Source organism: Amblyraja radiata, chromosome 1 (genome assembly GCF_010909765.2).
Source record: "Amblyraja radiata isolate CabotCenter1 chromosome 1, sAmbRad1.1.pri, whole genome shotgun sequence".
Lineage (NCBI taxonomy): Eukaryota > Metazoa > Chordata > Chondrichthyes > Rajiformes > Rajidae > Amblyraja > Amblyraja radiata.
Genome location: NC_045956.1, coordinates 107,040,556 through 107,053,719, shown reverse-complemented (window position 1 = coordinate 107,053,719; position 13,164 = coordinate 107,040,556). Strand labels below are relative to the sequence as shown.

At 40.1% G+C, this 13,164-nt stretch overlaps 1 protein-coding gene across 1 annotated transcript in view; it reads left to right on the top strand.

Moving 5' to 3' along the window:
- nfxl1 (nuclear transcription factor, X-box binding like 1) overlaps positions 1-13,164 on the top strand; it is a 124,348-nt gene that overhangs the window by 81,948 nt on the left and 29,236 nt on the right. Inside the window, exons 16-18 of the mRNA XM_033028165.1 lie at positions 2,499-2,636; positions 8,211-8,377; positions 10,077-10,146. Coding sequence (XP_032884056.1) covers positions 2,499-2,636; positions 8,211-8,377; positions 10,077-10,146 — 375 coding nt within the window. The remainder of the gene's footprint in view (positions 1-2,498; positions 2,637-8,210; positions 8,378-10,076; positions 10,147-13,164) is intronic.

The window sequence follows — 13,164 nt, the reverse complement described above, 5'->3', positions numbered from 1 at the left end:
AGTGGTTTGTCCAGTATTCATTAGTGCCTGTCTTGGTGAACACCTGTGGTTCGTTGATTAGATGATGGTATAATTGGACCAAAGTATTGCCATGACATCTTGAGCTTACCCTTCTGATGAAATACAGTATTCATGAAGCCAAGTCCACACTTCAATCATTTTGTCAAGAGAAGGGTACAATTAGAGTAAAGAGCCTGTCCCACTTAGGCTTTTTTTAGGCGACTATAGGGGACTAGGCTGTTGCCACATAGTCGCCAGGGTGTCGCCTGTATGGATGTGAGTAGTCTCCTCAGTCGCCCAAAGAGTCGTAGCGTCTTTCTGGTTGTCGCTGGATTTTCAACATGGTCAAAAATTTTTGGCGACAGTGGGTTGACGCCAATCTGCGTAGCTTGACTTCTGATGTAGGTTGTCGCCGATGCTCACTTCGGTGAATTCCATTGGCGACTACCTACGTAAAACGGTGACAGGTAGCGGCGACTGAATTGTCTTCAGTTGTCGCCGACAGGGTCGTAGCTTGTCATAGCTTGTTGCGGGTGGACGTAGGTTGACTTCGGTTGTCGTAGGTTGTCGAAGTTGTGGTCGTAGGTGGATGTCCTAATGGGTTGTCGTCGACTAGGTGGTAGGTTGTTGTAGCTTATCGTAGACATTGTCGTAGGGGGGTCCAGTCACCAGTTTTTTGGCGACCTGCTACCACTATGACAGTCACCTAAAAAATCACCTAAGTGGGACAGGCCCTTAAGTCTTCCCTCTTGTCTGTTACACGTGTTTAGAGGGTTGCATCCATTTCTGCCCATATATTGAAGTTGTCTGGGAATAGCCATTTGTCAGGATCAGTTTGTTTACCTTTGGAATGAGATCTGGGGTCAGAGCATAATTCATCTGAAACTTTCAGGGCTGGGACCCAGGTACTGGGACTGCAATGTGCTGGAGTAAACCAGAGGCTCATAAGGAATTTGCTAATTCTAATGGGAGAGTCTGATTCTGTATGAGACAGGAGATTGACTCATTCTTGATTATGCAGTTTATTCCAGCATACCTACTTTGGTATCACCTACAGAAGAATATATACCCACAGCTTTGTTCTTTAAAATGGCTGCCAGCTGCCAAATGTAGATCACTCGGTGGAACAACAATAGCATCTGAATTCCCAAGCTATGAGAGCAAGTGGCATTCAGGTCTATTGCTGTAGAGATTGTCCATGAGAGTACTGATATTCCCTGTTCAGAACTTCACCCAAGGGACAATAATTGCCTGAATGGGGTTTTCATTAGGGTAGATGTTGCACTCAGCTATTACACTGGCTTCAAGCGGCTAAATGTGAATTAATACTTTGATGCAAAGATAAAGCTGGGCCAACTCATTCACTTCTTCCCTGGCCACCAGCTAGCTGCATACCAGTTGCTGGTTCTGCCTGGAAGCCCACCATGCTCCTAACATCTGGCCCATGTTTTCAAGTTAACCTCCATAGCCATGCAGCAGTAATTTCTGAATATATGGAAACCTGTATGAATTAATCTTCAGATGGAAATTATATTTTTTGATACAAAGGATAGTGAGTATATATAATGTTCATGGCCCCGATTACAGATGAACAAACGTCATTGCCTTGCACCACAGTGAAGAATGTTGATTCCACTGTGGTGGATGTTCATGTTGTATTCTATTGTGTATTGTGCTCTTTTTGATTGTATGGCTACATTGTAAGTCAAATTCCACTGTACCTTAATTGGTGCATGTGGCAATAAATTTGAACTTGAGCTGTCAGAGGAAACGGTATAGGTGGGGACAATTACAATGTTTACAAGACAAGGTTCACAAGACTGATTCTTGGGATGGCAGGACTTTCATATGAAGAAAGACTGGATCGACTCGGCTTGTACTCGCTAGAATTTAGAAGATTGAGGGGTGATCTTATAGAAACTTACAAAATTCTTAAGGAGTTGGACAGGCTAGATGCAGGAAGATTATTCCCGATGTTGAGGAAGTCCAGAACAAGGGGTCACAGTTTAAGGATAAGAGGGAAGTCTTTTAGGACCGAGATGAAAAAATCATTTTTTACACAGAGAGTGGTAAATCTGTGGAATTCTCTGCCACAGAAGGTAGTCGAGGCCAGTTCATTGGCTATATTTAAGAGGGAGTTAGATGTGGCCCTTGTGGCTAAGGGGATCAGGGGGTATGGAGAGAAGGCAAGTACGGGATACTGAGTTGGATGATCAGCCATGATCATATTGAATGGCGGTGCAGGCTGGAAGGGCCGAATGGCCTACTCCTGCACCTATTTTCTATGTTTCTACATGAACATGGACGCAAAAATGTGATTTGCTGAGATATAGATCTTGATCGGCAAAGACGCGTTGGGCTGAAGGGTCTGCTTCTGTCCTGTATAACTCTGACTTTAAGATAAAAATGAATGTTCTTTTTCCTTAAGCGTTACTTAATTTAAATTTTAGTACTTTATACTAAGACAGTTTTGATGTATGATTAATTCTTCATTTCAGATAAGCCCTTTACCTTGTCATGCGGCAAGGCCATATTCCTGTAAAAGACCTTGTGGACAGCACTTGTCATGTGGAAATCACACCTGTGCAATAGAATGCCATGCAGTCACTACAGCGGATGGAGGTGATGAACAAAAGGTATTCGAGAGTGGAATTTTGAGCTCTTGAAAGAGGGTTCTAGTGTTTAATATTTATCCATATGGTGTTATATTTATGGAAATGATGTCATAAAATCCATGTGATTCATTCTTGTGTAACTTCCTCTTCACTACGTCTCTTAAATCATGCTCCTTTCTTTTCACTTTATCCAGAATTTACTACTACACCTTTGTAGTAAGCTTCTTAATGTAATAGTAATCTCTCATTCTGTTATGAACTTCTTTCCAATGCACATCAGTTCTCTTTATAGCATATATTCACATGTACAATACTGTCACTTCTACTTTGTGATATGTTTTATTAAAAATCTATTTATTGTTTCGGGACAATTCCTTCACTTTATTGCATGCGCACTTTATCTTTATTCTCATTAAGTCTTTTAAAAATTCAGAGTTCTGATTTTACTAAGTAGATTCCACAGATAAAACATTCAATATTTTTAACGGTATCTTGCAGATAATTCAAAATTAATGTATAAAATATATTTTTACGAAGTGGAAAGATAAATTGACCGCTCAAGCCTATGTTGTGAAGGATGAATAATATTCAAGTTTCTCTTTTTGGGTTTATATACCTGTTCAGCCATTCAATTTGATCATTGCTGATACTGTGCCTCGGAACCACTTTATTGATCAGCTTTGTATCTTCTGATTCTGATCTCCAAACAAAAAGTGTGGTTTTGGTCTCCATGATGTTATGAGAAGATGAACTTTGCTTAATAGTTATTTTAAGAAAATAGGTCTTGTGGCTGTTTAATAAATGTCTTTATTTTGATGCATGGATGTGGAGTCTGGAAAGTTTCTTGTCAACTTACAAGTTTTTTGACAGATCATTACAAAGACAGAAATTGCTTAACACAAAATTACAAGACTGCTCCTGATGCAAAAAAAGTGCTCAATACCAGTCTAACAGGGCCTGGAGCTACAGTATATTTGTGCTGTGTCTGACCTACAAGAAAACATCAAATTAAATTTAAATGCTCATCCTGCCTTGGTCTCTTCTGACCTATGATCCACTCTCAACAGTTCTGGCCTGCTGGGAAAGTGTTCACTGTTCTTCCTCTGGGGCTCTGGCCTAATAATGCAATTTTGTTGAGCCATGAAAGGCAGTGAAGAGAGGGAGAATGACACTTCCTCTCGTTTTATTTTCCCCTTTCTCTTCCAAAAGACAAGAGACATTGAATCTAGGCTGTAGATATAATCTGTTTTAGAAAAATAAAATGCCCAGAGTTTAAAAATAGGTTATAAATATAGACCATTTAAAAAAAAAAATTTGGATAGGTGAGGGTCATGGCAAGAGAAAAGGAGAAAGCGAGATGTTACTGTCAGTGCTGCTGTATCAGTAACCTGGCGTGTTACAGCTGCTATACAGGAATGTGGGTGCCTGGAACCTGGTTCAACTCTACTGATTTTGGTGTTGATGAATCATTACCAGGCTTGGTGTGGAGAGGCTGTTTGTGAGGGCTGGTGTTTGGCAGGCATAAGTAAAGGGTGCGACGTGGTCATAAATAAATCTCTAGCTGGGTTCCATCACATCCAATGTGAGGTCATGAGAGGCACAGTTGGATACATGGAGCATAGCCAGTCCCCACATAAGCCTGTGCTAACCATGGTGCAGCCCTGGGTCCTCGTAGTCCCAGCAGAGGATGGAGATTCTCACCTAGCTTCCAGCACAGCAGCTTGCAGCAGTTGGGAGGGCAGGGCTTTGCGGGAGATTCTCACCAGAGCAGTGCACAATCGACGCTGATGGCATTTAAAAAAAAAAAAAAGTAAAGTTTGTGCAGGTTGGTGTTTAGAGGAAGGAAAAGGGGTGAAATATGGAATCTGGACCTAGGGAAAGCATCAGTGTAAAACAACAGAGACACAATACTGATCAAGAGGGGTATGAATGTGTTACATTTTAATTAAATTTGTGAAGGAGCATCTGTGTTGACGGTCCCATGGGAGGAGGCTGTGGACGAGGCTTATGAAAGGAAAAAGCTTTGATATTTAAACCTAGCAGCAGAGGCAGAGGAGAGAATTGGAGTGTAAGGGTGTGTCCAGTGGAGGTGGGGTGCAGGGGCTTTGTAGCCAGTTCCACCGCAAGGCTCCTGAGGGAAGTAGGAGTCATAGGGCAGGCACAAAGGAGGGCAATAAAATAACTTGCCAATGCCGCCGAACGGAGCAGTCACTGGCTGTGGCTGAAGAGGAAACATGCTGTCTGGGCTGCCACGTGACCATCTAGAGGCTAACAATAAGACACACACCCAGGTCTGATCAACCTGCGGTGGGCCTGCCTCGACTGAGGGTGTCTTGTGATAAAAGGCCGAAACACCCAGTGACGTTGAGGTACACAACTGAAGATGTGTGATTGTTAGCAAATTCACCTAGTGGTCATACCCAAGAATGTCAATTGTAGTGAAATGTTAGGGAATGTAACACCCAGTCCTATTAATCAATCTTAAGAGACGATGTATGTCTGATTATATTGGGGAGGTTATATAGAAACAGGATTTTTTTCACCCCTATACTGTTTAGATCTGTGACATTTTTTCTTCTTGTCAATTTGCAAAGTGGTTTTCTACTACCAGATCAAAATTACAGTAAAAACTAATTTGGACACCATACAGTGCCCTCCATAATGTTTGGGACAAAGACCTATCATTTTTTAAATTTTCCTCTGTACTCCACAATTTGAGATTTGTAATAGAAGAAATCACATGTCGTTAAAGTGCACATTGTCAGATTTTAATAAAGAGTATTTTTATACATTTTGGTTTCACCATGTGGAAATTACAGCTGTGTTTATACATAGCTCCCCCATTTCAGGGCACCATAATGTTTGGGACACATGGCTTCACAGGCGTTTGTAATTGCTCAGGTGTGTTTAATTGCCTCCTTAATGCAGGTATTAGAGAGCTCTCAGCACCTAGTCTTTGCTCCAGCCTTTCCATCACCTTTGGAAACTTTTATTGCTGTTTATCAACATGAGGACTAAAGTTGTGCCACTGAACGTCAGAAGCCATTATGAGACTGAGAAACACGAATAAAACTGTTAGAAACATCAGCCAAACCTTAGGCTTACCAAAATCAACTGTTTGGAACATCATTAAGAAGAAAGAGAGCACTGGTGAGCTTACTAATCGCAAATGGACCGACAGGCCAAGGAAGCCCTCCACAACTGAAGCCAGAAGAATTCTCTCTATAATAAAGAAAAATCCCCAAACATCTGTCCGACAGATCTGAAACACTGTCCGCAGAGGACCTCATGGACAGAAATACAGAGGCTACACTGCAAGATGCAAACCACTGGTTAGCCGCAAAAATAGGATGGCCGGGTTACTGTTTGCCAAGAAGTACTTAAAAGAGCAACCACAGTTCTGGAAAAAGGTCTTGTGGACAGATGAGACGACGATTAACTTGTATCAGAGGGATGACAAGAACAAAGTATGGAGGAGCGATGGAAATGCCCAAGATCCAAAGCATACCACCTCTTCTGTGAAACATGGTAGTGGGGGTGTTATGGCCTGGGCATGTATGGCTGCTGAAGGTACTGGCTCACTTATCTTCATTGATGATACAACTGCTGATGGGAGTAGCACAATGAATTTTGAAGTGTATAGACACATCCTATCTGCTCAAGTTCAAACAAATGCCTCAAAACACATCGGCCGGCGGTTCTACAGCAAGACAATGATCCCAAACGTACTACATATAAACACTGCTGTAATTTCTACATGGTGAAACCAAAATGTATAAAAATGGCCTTTATTAAAATCTGACAATGTGCACTTTAACTACGTGTGATTTTTTTCTATTACAAATCTCAAATTGTGGCGTACAGAGACAAATAAAAAATGATGGTTCTTTGTCCCAAACCATATGGAGGACTGTAATACAAATAGTATTCCCTAATTCATCACTTACATTATATCCAATGAGTGTTAAGGATATAATGTGTTATAGCAGAACTACCTGTATTTCATAATTGTGGTGGCGCTGCGTTTGTAGCTGCTGCTCGCCTGCAGTCCGTCTGTTTTTCTTTTTTGCCTTATTGTTAATGTTAGATGTATGTTTTAGTCTATTTTTAGTTGTGTATTATGTGGGGGGTGGGGAAACTTTTTCTTATCTCTACCTTCAACGGAGATGCGATCTTTTTCCGTGTCGTATCTCCGTTCGCGCTGCTGCCTAACATCGAGAAGCTGGCGGCCTCTAACTGGAATCGACCTTGAGGGCTCCGGTCGTAGAGCCTGTGGACTTACCATCGGACTTTTGGTGGCTGTGGTGGCACTGCGATTGTGGCTGCGACTCGACTTCGGAGGCTTGTGGACTGTAACATCGGGAGCTCTCAGGTCCCTAGTCGGCGACCGATTTTCGGGAGCTCCAGCAACAGCAGCTTCGTCCGCCCCGAATCGTAATTGGCTCGTTCATAGGGCCATTCATCGCCCAGCGCGGCTTAAAATCAGCCGCAGGATCTTCCATCGCCCGGCAGGGGCTTTAATATTGGGAGCCTCTATCGCCTCGACGCAGCAGTTTGACTGCCTGAGAAGAAGCAAGGAAGAAATAAGACTTTTTTTATCTTCCATCACAGTGAGGAGGTGCCTGGAGGAGAGTCACTGTGATGGATGTTTGTGTTAAATTGTGTTTAATTGTGTGTTTTGTTGCTTTTTTACTGTTATGACTGCATGGTAACGAAATTTGGTTCAATCTTGTTTTTGAATAACAAATAAAGAAATTCAATTCAATTCAATTATGACTAAATTATAGTGTTAAAATTTAGATGGCAAGCACATTTACTTTCATTGATTGGTAAATGTTACAATTTCTGCTTAAAATCAACCTGCGTCTCTGTCGCCATATGTATCTAGTTAACATGGTCACAGTTATAGTAATGTAATAATGGTAAAATTACATTAATTTGCTAATTTAATGAAATCTAGATATGTTTTTTTAGATTAAAATTAAATTAACATTAAATTTAAAATTGATATAAACCTGATGTCATTTTACATTTGAAAATTTCCATTTGGAGAAGAGATTTGGCCATAGAAATAATTGTTTTCCTCTCTTCAGGGGTTGACAGCTTTGTAGAATTGGCAAACTATTATCATGCTGTTTAATAAGATCATTGACTCATTAGTGTAATGTAAAACTCTGCTGGAGTGCATGAACACAACAGTCTGCAACTTTTTTTTGCTAGAAAGCGGCAGGATTATTGGAAGGCAAAGGACTACTCCCTATTTGGAAACTGGATAGGAACTGATTGATTGATTTCACTGGCAAGCCCAGTCTCAGTCGAGAGGAGAGATATCGCTCTTCAAGTGTTTTAATTAGACATCCCAATGATCTTAATATGCTGAAATCTTTTCTTCTGTACTCTCCCACAAATAATGTTGAAGTTCTGACTAATCTATTACATCCTATCTGAACAAACTGATGCTATCAATCCATTTAGTATTATTGATTAATACATAATAACTGATCACATTTTAATTAGGTTGAACTTCTGCACTTGTGCCTGTAATTATAGTGAATTCATGAATGTTGCATGACACTTTTTTTCTATTTTGAATAGGCTGGTAAAGAATGTCAGATGTGTGAAGAAGTGTGTAGCCATCCTCGGCCACCTGGTTGCGTTCATCCGTGCACTCAGCCATGTCACGAAGATACATGTGCCCCATGTTCACAGATGATCCGAACAAAATGTTATTGCAAGATGGCAACCCTTTATGTGGAATGCACGTATGTTGAAACTAAATTACTTATATTGTTCCAAGGACAGAGAACTATTAGCTAAATAAACTAGGCCATTCTGAATGTTTTTTTGCTTGGGTGATGCTGATTAAATCTAGATAACAACCATTAGCCTTTCATGTCACCCCCACCTTCTTTATCCCGTTGTCCCTTCCCCTTCATCGAGAGTATTTACTTTCTTAGGAATAATGACTGTATCAGTAGTTGTGGGTATGATATTCTGCATGGTTTATCAGTGCACAACTCCCCCCTCCCCCCTCCCAACCCCTCCTTAAATATACTTCCTGATCTTTATCTTGTCTTTTCCAAATTGGCACAATTGAATAACTACCTTAATTTCAACCACAACCTGGGTTCTTTCCATCCAGATCCCTCTCACTCAGACTCCTTGTTTCTTCACTTCACTTGTAAAACCTCATTGTTTGACTTCAACAGCCACACATTAATGTGCTCATTCACAAAACAGAGCAATTCTGCTCCCTTGTTTGATTTCCATCCTCTGGACTCCCAACTTCTTTAAATACATATTTTTCCTTCTCTTGTCTTTTGTTTATTATAGTCAAATGTAAATAGTTTTTATTTAGATTACAAATTATATTAAGTGCCATCAAAATTCCTTATTTTGAATTACGTGCTAATTCAAATTCAGAAATGGCCGAAAAGCAAATTCATGAGAATCCATTGTCTTTTCCCATTTTTGCTGTCTCTAAACTGGAAAAAAACCCATCCCATCCTTATTACCCTTGTTGTACTTGCTTTTCCTTTCTTCAATCACATTACTTTAATCATCCACCCACAGCGATTTTCTTTCAATCACCTCTCTACCACTTTCAATTCCTTTGCTTTTGGCCATCTGTACATTCCACATATCATGTCTTGCATTCTCAGTACATGTAGTATCATTGCCATTCCATGCAAATTTAAAGCTGTGTTCCATTTATCCAATTTCAGCAACCACAGCCCCTTTTCCAATCTTCCTGTTGTCTGAACTATTAACTCTGCTTCGATAATGGCCAACTGGTGCAAATAACAACATAAATTATCATGTCCCACATAGTAAGTTCCTCACTGTTGACATCCTGGAGAATGATTGGCAAAGTTTAATTGTGATAGCCATCGATATTCATGACATCGATATGTTTAAATAATTTAAGAACACATTGCTAAGTTAAGAAACCTTAAAAACCTACTTGGCAAGGTAAAAAGAGGCACAGCTGGGGACTCTAGTGAATACTTACTTTAAATGCTGCGAATTTGATAGAAAATTATGGCTTGACTGTTGCAAACTATATTCTTTGGATCTTTTATTTTAACTAATGTATTTTGGAAAGAATTGCAATTGCTGTTATTATAAAATTTGTACGATATATTCATGACATCGATATGTTTAAATAATTTAAGAACACATTGCTAAGTTAAGAAACCTTAAAAATGGGGCATAAAACTAATTTAGAATAAGCCCAGGAGTGTGATGTCTGCCTACCTTTGTGGTAATTATGTTGAAGGGCAGGAAGTGAATAATGAATGTTTATTTAAGGAGCTGCTTTTGGAAAAAGGTTTGATTAATATTCTGGAAAGACAAACATATATAACCCTCAAACCTATTGCTTTGTGAACTAATCTTGTTGAAGGCTATTGTTATACTACATTTTTCTGTCAACATCATATATGTTATTTCTTCTTTTAGAAAAATGACTACAGCTGATGCTAAAACTAAAATTTGCCTTAATTCCTGCAAAAATCAATGTCCTAAGCAGGTATGTTCAAACAAAGTCCTTTAGAAGTGAACAAAGAGTTTGTCTGTTAAGAAATTGAATATTCAGCTATTCTGTTACCAGATACCATGTATTAAAAATTACTTATATGTTTGACTTTTTTCTCTTTTAAGCATGCTGTCTGTCTCATCACTTAATATAACAGCAGCTGTCAAGGGAGATTTTTAGGTATCATTCACTCAAATGTGAAGAGCCATATGCTAACTATGATGCAAAGTCTTTAAATTTCCTAAATTTAATGGGTTACATTGGTGTTTCATTCCTTTGCCAAACCCTTCACCAGCTCTTTTTCTCAGAAGGCAGAAAGTGAGAGTGGAAATACTTATCAGAACAGTCTTATAAATAAGTGAGAATATGAAATTGGCTCTATACATTATATCATTCACATGTGATATATTCTGCAATTGTTCTGATGCGTTGCAGCACAGTTACCTTTTTGTTACTTTAATTGGATGATATTGAATCTTGATAAATGGCAATAACTTGAAAATGTACTTATTTTTGTACTTTATATTAGAACTAATAAGGATATTCTTGGAACTAATAAAATTAAAATTCTAACATTAAAAGACTTTAACACTTAATAGGATTATATTAACATTTCAGGAAATCTGCATTAAATTGAGGTTAATATTAAGAGGCTAAAATTAGATTGGAATGGCAAATTTGAAAAATGCTTGTGTAATTATCTGCTGAATTGTGCAATGTCTGTTTAACATGCTGTGGAGCTCCACTCAGCCTCATTACCCTAATCGGTACCAGCTGGCAATTTATTTTCAAACTTTCTGGTCAGGGTGTTCTGCCCCTTCAGTCTGTTGGATTATTTTGAAGAGTACAAAACAAATGTCAACATGCAATGTGCTGGGAAGTGACATAAAAACTATTATCCATGGTGAAAAAGCTGAAAACAGTGAAGCATGTGTCTAAAGTATTAGCAGTTTTTGTTGATCAAATTTACTATTTCACTTTTCAACCGTGTTTTACATTTATGGATGCATGATGAACCTGATATGCAGGAGATTATGTCAAAGTACGATGGAAGAATTTTCAGCAGTAAAGACAGTCCTGTAGTTTAAACGATTGGTCAATTGTCCCAAGGAAGAAGCAGTAATTTATTTTAATTGTCAAATGTTACATCTATCTGGGAACAGCATTTTCTTTTGGGTCAGAGCCCACCCTCTGAAATGCTGCCTGTGGTAATTACCACCAATCTCCCATACATTGCCCAGATCAATGACCCGTTTGTTGTCCTGAAGCGTCCCAAACTCAATGCTTTGGCAAATTGACAGATGGGTTGGATTTCTGTGTGGACAACATCAACACAATTTGCAGACTTATGTAGGACCACCTGTTTTGTCGGGGAATTCCAAATGTTAGTCTTCATTTTATTCCGTTACTGTGAAATTCTTAAGTTGAACATTTTCTTATTGACTGCAGATCACACCATTATAGTGCCCAGTGATACTTACCATAAATGCACGTTGCAAGTACATGTGGTTAATAGGGGGAAATATTCCATTGTTTCGTAAAGGACAGTATCATGGGACGTTTAACACTTTAGACTGTGCAGTTTTTAACCTGGAATTGCTAATGTGGGTGCCCAGAAACAGGGATCTGCTCACAATCTCAACAGTTATACATCTTAATGATAAAAGAAGCAAATGACTTTAGCTATCTTGGAAATACTGACATGCGGCAGCCATTGGATTGGTTGAGTCAGTCTATTTCAATGTCTGAGCAGCAGCGAGAGATTTCAGAAGGTTACCGTTGCATTGGTTGAGTCATCACTATTGGCTAATTGAGGAGTAAATAAAAATAAGGCAAGATGTAGTGGAGTGGTTGTGTTGGGAGAGTGGCTGGGTGATGGTGAAGTGCTGTGTGCAGGGTAAGTGTGAGGCTTCAGCTCAAGACTTTTAAGGGCTTTGTGAGGGTAAGTGAGAGGCTTTGGCTCATGAGGCTCTGGTGTGAAGGCTGATGGAGAGAGAGACGGGAGGTAAAGGTACAGTGTGCTGTTTTTTGTGTCTGATTGTTGTGTTTATTTCTCTCTTGGTTTAGTGCAGTTGTGGTGGGTGGTAGACTGGTGCAATGTCCCTCCTGCAGGATGTGGGGTATGGGGAACTGCTGGTGTCCCTGATGTTTACACCTGTGGAAATTATATTCTGGTGCAGCTCCTTACACACTGCCTTAGGGAAATGGAGCTGCGGCTGGACTACCTCAGTAGCATCCGGGAGAATGAGAGCTTCATAGATAGTTGTAGTAAGATGGTCATGCCTAAGGGACAGGAAGAGAGTAAGTGGGGGACCATGAGGAAAGGGAGTAGACAGAGAGTGCAGGTGACCCTTGTGGCCATTCCCCTTCAAAACTTGTATATCCTTTTGGATAATGTTGAAGGCAATGACCTGTCAGGTGTGGGCAGTAGTCGCAGTCAGGTTTGTGGCACTGAGCCTGGCTCTGAGGCACAGTGGGGAAGGGCAATGTCAGGCAGAGGATGAGGTCCTGCAAAATGAATATAACCAAAAGGGGAATAGGGGCCCTCAGAAACCAAGGCAGTCATCTCTGTTGGAGATGGGAAAGGTCTTCAGTGAGTATTTCTCCTGTTTTAACCATGGAGAAAGACATGAAGACTGGGGAACTTGAGACAGTTAATGGAGATGTCTTGAGGACTGATTGTATTACAGTTGAGGAGGTGCTGGACGTTATAAGATGTATGAATGTAGATACATCTCGTGGGCCTGATCTGAGGACCCAGTGGGAAGATAGTGAAGAAATTGCAAACGCCCTGGCTGAATTGTATGAATCATCATTATACATGGGTGAGGTGTCGGAAGACTGGAATGTGGCTAATGTTGTACCTCTATTTAAGAGGGTCTGCAAGGAAAAGTCTAGGAACTCTAGACTACTGAGTCTAACATTGTAGGTAAGATTCTGCATGACGGGCTGCTCTGGAAGCTAAGATCGCATGGCATCCAGGGAGAGCTAGCCGACTGGATAGAGAATTGG